The 14,845-nt window shown below is 45.9% G+C and overlaps 6 protein-coding genes across 6 annotated transcripts, besides 4 other annotated features; 3 read left to right on the forward strand and 3 right to left on the reverse strand.

The window, feature by feature from the left end:
- Positions 1–65: 65 nt before the first annotated feature.
- TSTA_025540 (pantothenate transporter, putative) lies at positions 66–2,033 on the reverse strand (the record flags this gene model as incomplete). Its single annotated transcript, XM_002479626.1, has 9 exons — positions 66–177; positions 238–407; positions 457–565; positions 629–874; positions 930–1,305; positions 1,359–1,510; positions 1,559–1,709; positions 1,822–1,871; positions 1,933–2,033. 9 exons carry the CDS (start codon positions 2,031–2,033, stop codon positions 66–68), a joined length of 1,467 nt encoding a protein of 488 aa, XP_002479671.1.
- Positions 2,034–2,820: 787 nt separating this feature from the next.
- On the forward strand, positions 2,821–4,290 carry TSTA_025550 (oxidoreductase, 2OG-Fe(II) oxygenase family, putative; the record flags this gene model as incomplete). The annotated part of the gene is made up of 6 exons (XM_002479627.1): positions 2,821–2,875; positions 2,934–3,035; positions 3,094–3,262; positions 3,322–3,445; positions 3,495–3,922; positions 3,986–4,290. 6 exons carry the CDS (start codon positions 2,821–2,823, stop codon positions 4,227–4,229), a joined length of 1,122 nt encoding a protein of 373 aa, XP_002479672.1. The 3' UTR covers positions 4,230–4,290.
- Positions 4,291–5,904: 1,614 nt separating this feature from the next.
- Positions 5,905–5,925: a microsatellite.
- Positions 5,926–6,377: 452 nt separating this feature from the next.
- Positions 6,378–6,397: a microsatellite.
- Positions 6,398–6,479: 82 nt separating this feature from the next.
- Positions 6,480–9,300, forward strand: TSTA_025560 (oxidoreductase (Msc7), putative; the record flags this gene model as incomplete). The annotated part of the gene is made up of 6 exons (XM_002479628.1): positions 6,480–6,571; positions 6,601–6,820; positions 6,843–6,990; positions 7,141–7,550; positions 7,608–7,789; positions 7,842–9,300. 6 exons carry the CDS (start codon positions 6,480–6,482, stop codon positions 9,298–9,300), a joined length of 2,511 nt encoding a protein of 836 aa, XP_002479673.1.
- Positions 9,301–9,311: 11 nt separating this feature from the next.
- Positions 9,312–9,350: a microsatellite.
- A 6-nt stretch (positions 9,351–9,356) lies between these two features.
- TSTA_025570 (uncharacterized protein) lies at positions 9,357–10,177 on the reverse strand. The gene is made up of 2 exons (XM_002479629.1): positions 9,840–10,177; positions 9,357–9,774 (listed from the first exon to the last, which is right to left on the reverse strand). The coding sequence occupies exons 1-2, from the start codon at positions 9,858–9,860 to the stop codon at positions 9,583–9,585; spliced, it is 213 nt and encodes a 70-aa protein (XP_002479674.1). The 5' UTR covers positions 9,861–10,177; the 3' UTR covers positions 9,357–9,582.
- Positions 9,905–9,944: a microsatellite.
- A 277-nt stretch (positions 10,178–10,454) lies between the features above and the next one.
- On the forward strand, positions 10,455–12,062 carry TSTA_025580 (uncharacterized protein; the record flags this gene model as incomplete). The annotated part of the gene is made up of 2 exons (XM_002479630.1): positions 10,455–11,340; positions 11,365–12,062. 2 exons carry the CDS (start codon positions 10,455–10,457, stop codon positions 12,060–12,062), a joined length of 1,584 nt encoding a protein of 527 aa, XP_002479675.1.
- Positions 12,063–12,077: 15 nt separating this feature from the next.
- On the reverse strand, positions 12,078–13,562 carry TSTA_025590 (uncharacterized protein). The gene is made up of 2 exons (XM_002479631.1): positions 13,487–13,562; positions 12,078–13,426 (listed from the first exon to the last, which is right to left on the reverse strand). The coding sequence occupies exon 2, from the start codon at positions 13,125–13,127 to the stop codon at positions 12,093–12,095; it is 1,035 nt and encodes a 344-aa protein (XP_002479676.1). The 5' UTR covers positions 13,128–13,426; positions 13,487–13,562; the 3' UTR covers positions 12,078–12,092.
- Between the last annotated feature and the right edge of the window lie 1,283 nt (positions 13,563–14,845).

Below are 14,845 nucleotides of genomic sequence, written 5' to 3' on the forward strand. Positions count from 1 at the left end.
CCCCATGTCATTAATAGTTCAGCGGAGTTAGCACGTATTTCATACCTATGTACTAGACTAGACTATTACGAATCTACTCGCTTGTCGTACTGTCCGCTGACAATTATATCTCCACTATCCTCTTCACCATTACTACCTGCATCCGAGGACACTTCAGACGGCATCTTCCTACTTTCTCTACACCACAAAAACACACGTTAGTCTCAGATCATTACCTAATTGGAAGCATTGCCTTACCTCCTATGCAAAACAAGCGAAGTCAAAAACCCTATCAACAGTAGGGACAGAAATGCAAACGTCACAGGCCACCCCTTCTTCCATCTTGGAGCACCGTATGGACCAGCAGTAGGGAATAAAAGGAGAGGAACCCAGATGTTGAATGAGTAGCCGACTGTCATCATTGTTCCCTATTAGAAGTTAGTTGATGTCGTTTCTTCCTATAGTAGATGGTCTTACCAATATTAGGGCACGTTCCTCAGAGTCGTTTTTGACGATGGTGTTCACGGTTGAGTATAGGATCGGACTTAGACAGCCAGATAAACCAAAGAGATACCAAGCGACGAATCTGCAACACTTGTTAGCCATGTATAGCACTCCGTCTCTATAGAAACATTTTAGGATGACGTACTTCAATCCAGAAGGAATATGCCAAATGATCATGCACAAAGTCGAGAACAAACAGCAAAAACTGGCAATACCGTATATGAGCCACGAGGGATACACAGCCGCAAGAGTCGTTCCAAGCCACGATGCAACGATTTGAATGGCATAAGTCACTGTGGGAAGATCGTTGATTTGAGTCACGGTGTATGTGCCTTGGGACTTGAGCCAGAGGTTCATGTAAGAGAATGGGTAGGAGGATATAATCATGCAACTACAACTCTCAGCTAGATGAAATAAGATTTACCTAGGCAAAGAGGGCGACTCACATATAACAAAACACAAAAATCCAAATATGCCACCTCTTCGCCGTCCTCTTGAAAACATTCAAATCCAATTTTCCGGGCCTCTGAATCCGAGACCTGCGAGACCTCTCCTTGGCCAATGCGATATCATCATCGCTCAGATAAAACGGTTTCGGCGAATCAGGAATACCCGGGAACACAAAATAACCAATTATCGCAACAGGGATGGTGAATATGCCGTCGATGATGAATAGCCAGCGCCAACCAGGCATGCCACCTACTCCTGAAAGGTTTCTGTATGCTGCTGCTTGGAGGTAGCCGCTTACCATGCTGCCGAGGGGGTTGCAGATGAACCACATGCCGGCACGTTTGAAGAGTTCCGGACCGGAGTACCATGATCCTGCTGATTATTAGCTGCGTGAAAATACCACATGGTGTTGGAAAAGTGTATACCGAGAATGAAATGAGTTCCAGCGAATACGGGCGCTTCGAGCATTCCGACCAGGAAGCGAATGGCATAAAGTTGTTGGACATTTGTTACCCTGCTCTGCGCAAAGGTACAAATGCCCCAGAGTATTTCTAGAGTTGGGAGTAGCCAGCGAGCACTACAAGGTCAGCGATAGTGCCGCATGAGATACGAAACGAAAACTTACAGCTTCGGTCGTGAGAGTAAAAGCAAGCCGGGGACCTGGAACACGACGTATGCAGTGTAATAGCATACATTGAAGTAATTCAGCTGATTGCCATTGAGGCTAAAGTCTTCTTTGAGACCGCTGACGTAGGCGTTGCTGATATTCGTCTGGTCTATTCGGATTTAGTTTGCTTCTATCTTATCAAACAGGAGTCATACCCAGATACTTGACGAAGACTGCTCTAGTCAGTTTCTCGTTCTTTACCGAAATGGAGAAATACTTACAGCAAAGACAGGCAAACACCAAAATGGACACGTCCAACTTGAACAACAACCTAAAAGAGGACATTTTTTTAGCCCTTCATCCATTCCATAAAAGGTACTTGAAGATCTCACTTTGTCTCTTGGGAAGGATATTCTGCCGGATACCAATTGAAAATTTCCTTTATTACTCCGAAAAGGGTCAGTTTTGAGCCTATTGCTTTGATCTCAGACATGATCAACTGTCTTGTCTGATTTGCTGCTGGATGTCTGGTATTTTGGTATACAAGATGTAGAAGACTCGGCATTATACTCTGTACATATAGGTGTAACTTCAGCAAACAGACGTGTGCGTATTATCATTGCAAATCGCGTCATTTTCATGGTGGAGTACTCTGCATATCATCAATCTAGAGCTGATAGAACTGCGTACCTACTACATACTAAGTATCGCCAAGGAGAGAACGCCCGATATGCATGTTAATTACTCTTGTTCAATGGCCATCTATCTCCAAGACGAGACACCGGGCATACCTATATACGGATTCTGATGGTATATAGTGGATGATGTGCTCATTTGTTACTATAGCGTGCTTTCGCAAAAGGCCCTGCTGTTAGATTGAGTGCTTACATACCAGCATCAGCATAAACTTTCTCCAAAAACAGTTACTTATGTCGGGGACAGCACCGACACCGTTTCCCTATTTATCAATCTAACAACTGCAAGGTCGAAGTAAAACTTACTTTCTGTTAGGGTTGTGGAGGGATGTGTTTTAGTAAGACGCTTAACAAGCCCTAAAACCGGCTATGCTCAGACGACTTGCGTATTGCGTGCTTCAGGACCTATCAGCCTTGCATCGCTGTCTTTTTACTACGTATGAGGAGAAGGAGGGGTCGGATAATAATCCACGGGGATAGAATGATCAAAGAACATGCATAAATAAACGATTTCTACTTTGGCTGTAACTCGTTTTACGAAGTAGTAAAGGAAGGGATACGAACGATTAACTATTTTAATTGGCAATGCCTGATACATCGCTTGAGAAATACGACCATGTCCCGGTCACCAAGGAGGATCGTGAGTTAGTTGTCTATAATATCTCTCCATCTGCTAACCACTTTTTGGCGAACGTCAGTTGACTGGGCTGAGCTGGTCACTCTCGACCTAAGCCTGTACGATCAACCAGGTGGTAAAGAGAAACTTGTCAAGCAACTCGAACATGCAGTACAACACGTTGGTCTGTATCCCATATGAATAACCCTAAGTTAAGTAAAGTACTTACTGGCATATCATAGGCTTCTTTTACGTCAAAAACTTCAACATCAGCCAAGAAGAAGTCGACTTTCAATTCGCTCTAGGCCGGGAGTTCTATGCACTGCCCTTAGAGGAGAAACTCAAGTACCATAACGCAGACGATCTCGCAAGAGGAGAGTACAATGGATACAGGCCTGCCGGACATCGCATGTAAGATATCCTATCGCACATAATGACCCTTGAGTCTGAGCATATGGCTGATCTTGTAGCCTTGGAAACGGAATCCGGGACAATGTTCAAGTTTACAACATTCCTAAATTCGACGGTTATCACCAAAGAGCACAACCCGATGTCCTGCAGAAATACGCTACAGAGATTGAAGCTTTCAGTAGAGTACGGACACTTCTCAGGTTAGCCACGATTTCCTACTGACGGATCATAGAAATGCCACACAGAGGTAGTCGAAAAACTCCTTCGTCTTTTCGCCATTCTCCTTGAGCTTCCAGACGAAGATCAACTCGTACGTGACCACAAATACGACGTCAAAGGAGAAGACCATCTCCGATACATGCACTACGCAGCCCGCAGTGCCGAAGACAACAAAAAGGTCGGCGAGTTGTACAGTCCCGGGCACACTGATCTTGGAACCATAACTCTACTCTTTCGACAGCCGGTTGTTGCACTTCAAATCCTCAATTCGGAGGGTCAATGGAAATGGGTTCGTCCACAGGATGGAACTATCACAATCAATACTTGTGACGCTCTCACAGCGCTCACAGGCGGATTTATCAAGTCTAGTATTCATCGTGTCCATGCTCCTCCACAAGACCAAGCACACGTCGACCGTTTGGGGGTTTTGTATTTCGCCCGGTGCGTTGTAACTTCCATCTCTGGTATCTGATCATATGCTCAACAACTGACGAACTTGTACAGGCCAAACAACCACGTCATCCTAGACCCAATCCAAAATAGCCCTCTCCTCAACCACCTCGGTCTTACGAAGAATGCATTCACGGAACTCGACCAGCATCTCACTACAGAGCAGTGGGTTAAAGTTCGACAGTCGCAACAGCAGCGACGGAATCGCGATGTGAAGATTTCAGATGATGGCAAATATACTTATAAGCATAAGGATTTGGAAATTATTCCTGGTCTGCAGGCTGTGGTCTATAATTAGGAATAGTGGATTTTTTTATTGTTCTTCGAAGTATAGAATCAAGCAGTCGATTCCTAGGTGCAATAAGATCTCCTGGTTTTATGCTTGAGTACGACATATGTAAGAAAACTATTTCATAGCCTTACTCTGTTGCTTCTATGCAAAACCTACACTACTACAGCCTGATGCTGGCCATTCTTCCGTCTCAGGCTATTAATAGTCCATCAATGAAACGTACCCGCTACCACAAGATTGTGTTACTGCTAGTGATTTCGTGGAGCACATCCGACTAATCTGTACTTAACACTTGTGAATACTCCATTCCAAAACTTGTGGTGGTTCATCTTCTGGCTTGAGGTTGTTGCACTTGAGGTTGTTGCACTTGAGGCGGTTGTACTTGACGCAGTTGCAAGGCTCGAGGAATAGCGACAGTATGATCCACAAGACACACAATCGGAGTCGGACCATCTCCTTTATGCAATAGATGAAGCCTATTCGCCAAGTGGGAATCTTGCCTGTCATAACGCAAGAATTTCCAAGAGGACTTTGTAGAAAACCGGAGAATATAAACTGATAGAGTTACAATGCTGAGTTGGACTGGAGTCTCATTGCTATTATTCTTTTTTGAGGAGGTCGATAACGACGTATGTACGGTTTGACCAAACTTCCACGTTGAGGAATAGTACATTCGCCTTTTCTCTCCATGAAGCGAGGAATCCTCTCATGATGGTGTAGACTGAGCCTACATAATCGGCTCGGTCTAAGCGCTTAGTGGGCACATCTCCTGAGATTCTAATTGAAGAATCGGCTCGGAGGGCCTTAAAAAAGCTGCTCATTAATAGCCAGCATGATATAATGAGTATTTTAAAGAGAGTAAAGAGCTCTTGTTTTTTCTTTTCTTGACAAGTAGATATTATGTTGACTGATTCGTGAGGCTGTGGCCATTTGAGCTTTGTCCACTTGTTCCAGCTTTTTGGCTTTGATAAACTGTCCGTCATATTAATGCTCTCCATGCTGTGTTTGTCGGATCTTTGTATATATTCATTTCCAGGTATTGAGGGGGCGTCCGGTGTATTCCGAGCTTGACTCACGGATTAGAGTATAAAAAAGAAGATGGAGGAGTATGGATTGTCTGCTTATCTGAACAGGGTGTAACTTCTGGGGATTTCCAGCTATTTATGCTTGAGAGCCTGCTGCCAGTAGACGAGATAAGAAAAGTAATACAAAGAGTTTTTGGGAAATATCACAAAGGTTCCTTGAACACATCAAACAGGAAGATGGGATGTTTTAAGATTTACTATCAACAAAAAAAGAATGGTAAGGAAAGAAGAATACTCTATAGTTAGTCAATAGCTCTGCAACCTGTTCACTTTTCAAATGGTAAATATCCAACAAAATAGCTTTATGAAAACTGTTCTCCTTCTGTCATCAAACGGAAGTTTTCTTCTACAGCTAACTCTGCTCGAATACAAGCTTGTGCTAAAAGTATAACGAGACCAGAGACCCGTCATTTCTAACAGTATTGAGCTTACTCAGTGCTCTGACTGAGAGCTAGATAGATAGACATAGTGAGACGTGGAATCCGAGGTGCAGATTAAAAAGGTCAGCAGCAATTGGGATCTCTCATCGGTCCTCGAATAAGAATGTTTTTTGATACTTGCGTAAGGATCTCACGGGCATAAAATTGATGAAAACAGTGTGTGTGTGTGTGTGTGTGAATTCATACCCTGACCCCTCGCCGAAGCGATATGCAGGATACCACTATCTAATCCTTATCTATGTCTATGTACATCAATCCATTACATAAAGACGAATTTAGAGCCTCGTCACGGCCTATGGTGGCCAACATGCCTGGTACTCTGTCAGCGGCCCTACGGCGCCCGGCTTTGAAACCTCTGTGATGCCTCTGCAAAGTCGAGTACTGCACCTAAGATGCTACCGCCTTGCATATCACCCTCCTTACCTTGCTTACCTTGAGATCCTCCTCCCAGCATGTCCGAGATATTGTTAAATGCAGTCCCGATCTTCTTCCGTAGTTCTTGTCGTATGGTCTTCAATTTGGGACAGTGAATCAGGACGTGAACCACTGTTTCTATCGCTCCACATTCACACTTGTCATCCTCTCTATGGGATGAAAACAGTGCAATGTAAAGTCAGAGCGTGCAATGTTAGGGCTAGGGCTAGGGCTATGATGATCCACCTCGTATCGTCGTAAACAGCTTAGCGCTCGCCCCTGTTGTTATCTTATCTCCTATCCCCGATGGATAGGGTATGGCCTCGTCCTTCCTACAGCTCGTCTTTGTTGCTCGCTTTTCAAAGTTGATTGCTACGTCCCCGGCTGAGGCGGGGAGAGGCACGTCTTCGTAGCTACTAGTGCGGTATATCCAGCTAGAGAACAAAGTTGTGGGGAGTGTGTTGGGGTACCGCTGCAGGGCAATCTGACGACGGCTAGGGGTACGGATGGTAAGACTGGAAGTGGCATGTATTCGATAAATAACAAATGCGAAGTCGCCTCGCCAAGGGTAGAAGAATTATTGGCGACATTCAGGAAGGACGGTACTGCTCAAAGGGTGTGGGAATACTTTGCTGCTGACTTTAAGAGGATTACGGGGGTGGATGTGCCGTAATCCTCAGATTCATGATTTTGCCGTGTCTAGTCCGAATGATGTTCTTTCCAATGACTTTTTAAACTGGAACATTGATCAATTCCATGTAAATATCCTGGAACCAGTATCTGTAGACACGGAATATATCCTCGCATGGGCAGACTTCATCTTTCAAGGTTCATTCGCTCGATCCACAGAAACAGTTTAATGCCGATAACAAAGGAAAGAACAGCAAAACAATGTAAAGTCATATCGATGATCGATGCAAAAGTGAAGCCAAAGTCCGTTAAAATCGAAAAACACACCGCCTCCCTGACCGCTTACAGCCGCCGCAGGCACCGACTCCGCCGCCCCAATAATAAAACCGGCAATAAAAGCATCGGATGATCGACCGAAACAAAAAAAGGAGTTTCCGCATCGACATTGCGACTCAACTCGATGTCAGACGATTAACGACAAGGCCATGGCGGGTGTGTTGGAAATATATCTCTCCCGTCTTCACGACTTCTGGATGGAACATGGGATCGATACGGAGACACTCAAAACCGGTTCTGTTGGTGCAATCGTGTCTTTCCTAGCGCTGTATGCGGGATACTTGTACATCATCAGTCTGACCGAAGCGCCTGTTACGTTCAACGTGCCGCTGCCAGAAGAGCTTCGAGCGGATTGGAATAGGACGAAATGGGATGATTTGAAGGGGAAAGCCAGAAGGATACTTGAGGATCAGGTTCAGGGCGTGAGTTGTTCTTTTGTCTGTGGGTTGGCGCAGAGATCTAATATAATATGTTGATAGAAATGGAATACGGAGCGCATCGTGAGCTATTGCCCGGCCGATGGACGGATATTATCTACAAGTATACCCCTTGCGACGCGCGAATCGGTCGACAAGGCCGTTCAAGACGCGAAGCGAGCACAGGTTGAATGGGCGCAAACCACATTCGCGCAGCGAAGGAGACTACTCAAGACTTTACTCAAGTAGGTTGCACCTACCTCCCCGCTCTAGTTTATAGCTAAGACTTTCTGGTAGGTACGTCCTCGACCACCAAGACGACATTGTAACAGCCTGCTGCCTCGATTCCGGCAAGACCAAAGTCGACGCCTCCTTCGGCGAGATCTTGGTAACAGCCGAAAAACTCAAATGGACAATCGATCACGGCGAGAAGGCACTTACACCGCAAAATCGACCAACGAATTTCCTCATGATGTATAAAAAGAATACTGTTCGATATGAACCGCTTGGTGTGGTTTCGGCGTGTGTTTCGTGGAATTATCCATTCCATAATTTGATTTCACCTGTGATTAGCGCGTTGTTTGCCGGGAACGCGATTGTGGTGAAACCATCGGAACAAACGGCATGGTGTTCTTCTTTCTTCGTTGATGTTATCAGAGCAGCCTTGGTGAGCTGTGGTCATTCACCGGATCTTGTGCAGTTGGTAGTGTGTCTACCACAGGTCGCAGATTCATTGACTTCACATGAGGATGTTTCGCAGTTGACGTTTATCGGGTCCAGGCCTGTGGCACATAAAGTGTGCGAGTCGGCGGCTAAGTCGTTGATTCCGGTTACGGTGGAACTTGGAGGGAAGGATCCGTTTGTTGTACTGGATGATTCCACTACTGTTCGTGGGTTGGAGTCTATTGCATCCATCCTCATGCGCGGTGTGTTTCAGTCTGCGGGTCAAAATTGTATCGGCGTCGAACGCGTGATTGCTTTACCCGGCACTTACGATAAACTCATTGACATTGTGACACCGCGCGTCAAAGCGTTGACTCTGGGCTCGATTCTGCTAGACTCCAAAGACGAATCTAGCCCGTTTACACCAGATGTTGGAGCAATGATTTCCCCTGCCGGTTTCGCTAGACTTGAGACTTTGATTGCAGAAGCCGTGGATCAAGGTGCCCGACTCATTCACGGCGGGAAACGATACAACCACCCCAAGCATTCGCGCGGACATTACTTTACACCTACATTACTAGTCGACGTCACACCCTCCATGCGCATCGCACAAGTCGAACTCTTCGCACCTGTTATGGTAATCATGCGCGCTTCATCTGTATCCGACGCAATCGAAATTGCCAACTCCACTCCATACGCCTTGGGTGCCAGTGTCTTTGGCCATAATTCTAGAGACGTCGAAACCTGCATCCGCAACATCAAAGCCGGAATGGTTGCCGTGAACGACTTTGGCGCATTTTACGCTGTTCAGCTACCATTCGGTGGTGTCAAAGGGTCGGGCTACGGACGGTTTGCGGGCGAGGAAGGATTGAGAGGGGTGAGTAATTTGAAAGCTGTCTGTGTTGATCGGTTTCCCAAGATTGTTGGCACGCAGATCCCACCTAGGGTTGATTATCCGATATATAAAGGGGAAGGTGCGAAAAGGAATGGGACAGGGGCATGGGAGATGTGTAAGGGTGTTGTTGAGACGGGGTACGCGTTGGATATTGTTGGGAGAGTGAGGGGGATACTCAGAATATTGACTAATTCATAATCTACTGTATAATATGTGTACACATATATATATATATATATATATATATAGTTTATGGGAAGATACGATCGAAGATGGATTCGTTTGAATCTAGACTACAGAGGGGTATGATATCAAATACAAATGGAGTACTCGCAAGAAGCAATAACACATAGAAAAAAAGAACCATAGCATCATAACTCAAATCGTAATCGTAATCGTAATCGTCGATCGAAAGCCGCAAGCGAAGAAGAGTCGCTCATTCGGCGAGAGGACTAGATAAGTAGAGGACGGAGAATGGGATCATATAGTCGCCCTCGTCGTCGTGCCGTGATGTCTTCTTCTTCTTCTTCCCCCAGCAGCACCGCAAGTGACGCACGAGATGATCACATCAAACACGGTGACGACGCCGGAGATGATGGCTTGAAGGATTGCGCCGATGCCGTTTACGATGGCCATTAGGCAGCGGCCGATTGCGCCGAAGATGGCTTCAATCTGTGCGTAGTTATTAGTATGTGCAAACACGATCGATCGCAGGTCAGGTACAAGGGGTGACGTACGCAGGAGACGACAGCACCCATGATGAAATAAAGACCTTTTGTTGATAGATAGATTGATCGATTACTCGTCGTCGTCGTCGTCGTCGTCGTCGTCGATGTAGTCGTTGATACTCTTGACGAGCGTTGTGTAGACAGAGGATGTAGATGAGGAAGCAGTTGTTTGGATAGATGTAGGAAGCATGATGATAGAAGTTGGAGGTGGTGGTGGTGCCTGAGGAGGTGTCTTAATATATATCCTTTTCTTGTTCACGAGGAAAGAGCGATGATGAAATACAAAGATGTCAAGATAATGTAAGGGGCTGGCTGGAAACAGGCTATGATGTGTTTATCTGCGTTCTACAAGGTTCTAGCAGGGTCAGACAGTCTGATGTCACTCAACAAGGAATAAGAATGAGGAATGTAGGGCTTGACGTCACAAAACAAAGGGTTTAGGGCTTTGCAGGGGAGAACCCTAACGCGGCTGACATCATGACTGCACGTGTGTTCTCCGCTCCCCGGCCAATCAGAGTGTCCTTCTGTTCCTTCTGTTTGTGGTCTAGTCTCAGGGTCTCTCGGTCACTCCTTCCCCTGTGTCACCAACACGTGCATTCCGCTTATCTAAGTTGGTATTTTGACATGACCTCGTCTCGGTCTACTCTCAGCACTACACCCAAGAGAAAACACCAGCGACAGGATTCGGAAAATCCCGAAAATCTTCACAATGTGACCGCAACCAAGAAGCGTCGTCCAGGTCGCCCACTCCTCTCCTTCGCCCAACTCGCGGCCCGCAGAGCAGCGCGCAAATCCGCGCGCCGCTCAAGACGCAACTGGAAATTGTCCCAATTAGCCTCACCACCGTCTGCCGCCATCCAATCCAAACGTCGTAATGGATCATCTGCGCTCGAACGACTACCTGTCGAACTTTTGGAGCGGATTTTTCTCTACGCGCTAGATCCGAACTTTTGTCGCGCGTCACCGTTTCTGGCTTCTGCCGTGTCGAGTGAGCGGATTTATCGGACTTTGATTCGACTTGCGTTTTTTAAAGATGATGATGGTTCGAAGATATCTGGCGACGCGCGAGAACGGATAGCGGAGGCATTGAAACCGGCGGATTATGAGGCCATGCCCCTGGACGAAGACGATCGCGTCAAGTTGCAGTCTACCATTCTGAGATGCAGATGGTGCACCGGACGGCGCATCCTGGCCCAGCTTCCAGCGTTGATGCGGATGAAAATTCAAAAATATGTGATCGGCGCTGGTATCGTTCTTTCGGACCCAAAGGAACAACCACAGCTTGATATGCTGAGCGTACAAGGCAGATTTGCTGATGATAAATCTCGCACATATAAGCTATACATCCTCAAAGGTACTGCACCGGATGGCGGAGAGTGCGCCATAATCGTCGACCCTCTCGTAACTCTTAATATCCGTTGGACAGAAAAGGATATCTCATGGAGTCATCGAGTGATGGATATACGAGTCCTACCAGACTATCTACTACGTGGACGTCGTACAGAAGATGGTAATTGCTTTTTTCCGAAGGAAGACATCGACCTTTTGGAAATTTTCCGTCAGGAATACGGCTTGGATGGTACGGGTCACGACGTTCACTTCTCCAAGGGTGCTCTGGAGTCTGGAATACGAACCGCGATTACCATTCGGGATATGCGCGCTCTCAATTCGCTTCTCAAGGTTCACGAATTTTTCTTCCGGCAGCGATGGGAAACAGATCCTCCTCTAGGATGCGCTAATCAACGTCCCGGTCAACGATATACCCTTCCCGAAGAATTTTTCTTCCAGGCCATTCGACTGCCGATGCCGGATGCAATGCATATCTTCACGAGACTTTTCCGCTGCAATGCAGAGAGCATACCTCCTAATTCCTCCGAGTTGACTCAGTGGGCTATGGATTTGGGATATGGCAGTCACCGCGACAACGAAAAGATGACCGTTGACGATCATGACCTGGCACAAGGATTAGGGTCGTTTTTATTGGACTTTATGACCGAACTGCCCGGGTATGATGATGAAGGACGCAGAATCGCCCCGGACGAAGAGCTATTCCGATATGGCATGATCAATAATTTCCATGCATTCTACACACACATAATTGGAGAGAAGTACGGCCCGATTGCTAAATGGGCTTATGTGGTGGAGGAAACTTCCGAAGCTGTGGTGGATCATTATTCATTTGACGCCTTTCAGATTTGGCGTGTGTATGTGGATAATGAACTGAATACATAGCCCAAACTTTGCAAATCCCCCGTCTTCGATTTAATCATTTTCCAAACTCTTCAAAACCATCTCTCTCACAGTCCTATCCTTCAAAGAATCCCATCTCTTATCAAACAACAACCCCACAAACGGATCATTCCTTCCCTGTCGCAGTCTCACTGCCTCTCTAAAATGCCGCGTCTTCACTGGCCATTTCTGCGGATAACTATAATCCTTCGTCGTAATTTTTAGATTTAGTAACCTTTCAAAAGTAACATAATCCCTATCCCGAATGAGTTGTCGCAGGACCTGGAGGGACCGTTCACTGCTCTGATTATGTTCATCGACGTACGTTTCTTGACTCAACAGAGTCAGAAATTCGATCTTTTCGTCCGTCCAGGGCGCATGTAGCAATTTATCTGGCATGCGTGGTCGCTCATTTGGAGATGGTGGACATGGTAAACGAAACATGTCGATTTCATGGGCGACTGGACTCGGTTCTCGGATTTGGACAGCGCCGAAATGGAACCAGATTGATAATCTTATATCCCCTCCTTTTTTTTCTTCATTTCCTTCTGATGAGTCGAGAAATTTACCTTTAAGAATCAAATCACCACTCCCCCTCCGGCCATGCTCGGCTTTATCAAACTCCATCATCGACCGGGTGAATTTCTCCTCGATAGAGTTAAACCCTTTCCTATCTTCCTCGGAAACAAATACAATCCCTTTCCCCTTTTGTCTCAGGACATGTAGGACGTAATCCCTCTGACATTCCCGGAATAGTCTCAGAGTACTCCATCGACATTCAAGTATAACCCCCTGCAGTTTTGACCTCTCTGCATTCGACAATGCCCAGAAGTCTAGCGGGGATGGGAGAAAGTCCTCCGTGAAAATGCCCTGTCGAGAACCAGGGTTGGCGCTACTGAATGCCAACCGGATTAACCATTTGTAAATTATGGGTTTTGAGAGCACATGCGCGATGTGTAATGATGAGCGCGGGAGGTTGATAGATAAAGAATGGAAGAAGATTTTTTCGAGGAGTTCGGGGGGAAGGGATTCGAGTTTGCTTAGCTGGGGTCGTGTTGACGATGCCATTCACTCTCTCTCTTTTTGTCTGTTTTGTGTATAGTCTCACGTAAAGTCTGTTTCAATCGATTCCGAAGCGTGGACTTTTGTTAACGTCATACGCGCATGCCGTAGAGGTATATCAGAACACACGGATATGAGATGATGACTATAGAGATGTCTAGGGGTAGACACCATGCTCGCTTTGACATCAAATAGTGATTCCTTTCTTTTCTCTTTGCCCGAGTTAGACTGCCATCAGCGAAAATCTTGGGACAAAAATTGGTCGTCTATTTATATATCTCGATGTCCCTGAGCCGGCGGTGTCGCTTGTAGATGTCAGCGCTATGTACCTATGCTAGGAATATCGGGTGAACTGGCGTCGGTACCTGATCTGCACAAGAAACCCAGCGGTATGAGTAAAGTGTAGGTAATCAGTAATGACAGACTCGTCCTTATCAGAGCAGTGAGTAGAAGAATGTATGGACCCGAGAATCCGGATAAAGCTTTTATTTTGGCTTCCGGCCCGTAGATTACCTACCCAACCGGGATGGCGGGAGATCTTGTAAGTGGTCGAGCAGAAGCTAAGAATATGATTGGTGAAGAGTAGGATGAGAAGAAGAGAAAAAGAAGAGACTTCACAAGGAGGGGAAAGCGGAGAAAAGGGTGGAGTAAGGATGTACTACGCCGTACTACGTACGGTCTCTAGACCCCGAATCCACGATACTTATGTGGAAAGTACGCTATCGTTGACAGTTTGGAAGAGACAAGTTGAAGAGACATAGCATGATAATCACAGAGTTGTTTTCAACGTTGTTGCCCAGAGAAAGTTTATGAGGGGGAGTGGATCAAGGATGTATACATCCCACATACCCCTATATTTCTACACAGCAAGACGTAAAGAAGGAATAAGTGCCAGCAATTGCAGAAAACAGTTTATCGATGCCTATAAATCCCCGTTAATAACTGGCAACATGTAGGTCCCTTCATGTTGAGGATCAGGACTCTGGGAGTCTGTCTCTCGATTTTATCCTCGTCACGCAGCCACTAGAGTAATCGAAAGTCAACCTTCCCCCATCCTGGCCAATAAATCCAATATACCTATGTTCGCCCCATTCATTCTTATCCCTTTCACAGGCTCCGAAGCGTTCAAGATAGATTAAAAGACCTCATCATCAATCAAAATCCAGAATTAATCATTAAATTCCCCATGAAGGTCTTCATCGCCATATCCTACTCTTAGTTCCTCTTGCTTCTGACTACACAGTTCTAATTTTCAATCCCGCGTCTCGGCGTCGTCATCAGATTCAAAATTGTTTTCGAACCTCATCATAGACACTATTTAATTCTTCCCGATTCCAGGCAAGTAAATTTAATAGCTCATCTCAATAATCCTCATCTTTACGGCTAAGCGACATGTATATCTCTAATTTCTCTAGCACAGAGGACCATAGCTCATCTGACTGCAGGGTATACACAGTCCGGTAGATCACATATCCCCACTAGAAAAGTATGCGGTCAGTTTCACGGATAGATCGCTTCTCTGTCTATTTTCATCGCTCACCTAATACGGATCGATAGGTTTAGATTCTTTCATTCTCTGCTCTGAGAGTGAGGCTAGGTTGATATGGACTGTTGGCAGCAGGGAAGTTCGACTGGGCATTTAATTTCTAATAGGTATGAGAAGATGGACAGAGTAGGAAGACAATATCTTATATAACGAGGCAATCAACGTAAGGCATTATGTC

The sequence above is a fragment of the Talaromyces stipitatus genome, genomic scaffold (assembly GCF_000003125.1).
Source record: "Talaromyces stipitatus ATCC 10500 scf_1105507295541 genomic scaffold, whole genome shotgun sequence".
NCBI lineage: Eukaryota > Fungi > Ascomycota > Eurotiomycetes > Eurotiales > Trichocomaceae > Talaromyces > Talaromyces stipitatus.

Bases quoted from the DNA above. Each gene is read 5' to 3' on its own strand.
- TSTA_025590 (XM_002479631.1), bottom strand. From the start codon at position 13,127: ATGGCATCGTCAACACGACCCCAGCTAAGCAAACTCGAATCCCTTCCC.
- TSTA_025570 (XM_002479629.1), bottom strand. From the start codon at position 9,860: ATGGGTGCTGTCGTCTCCTGC. The intron at 9,775-9,839 runs GTACGTCACCCC...AACTACGCACAG, and splicing joins TGGGTGCTGTCGTCTCCTGC to ATTGAAGCCATCTTCGGCGC.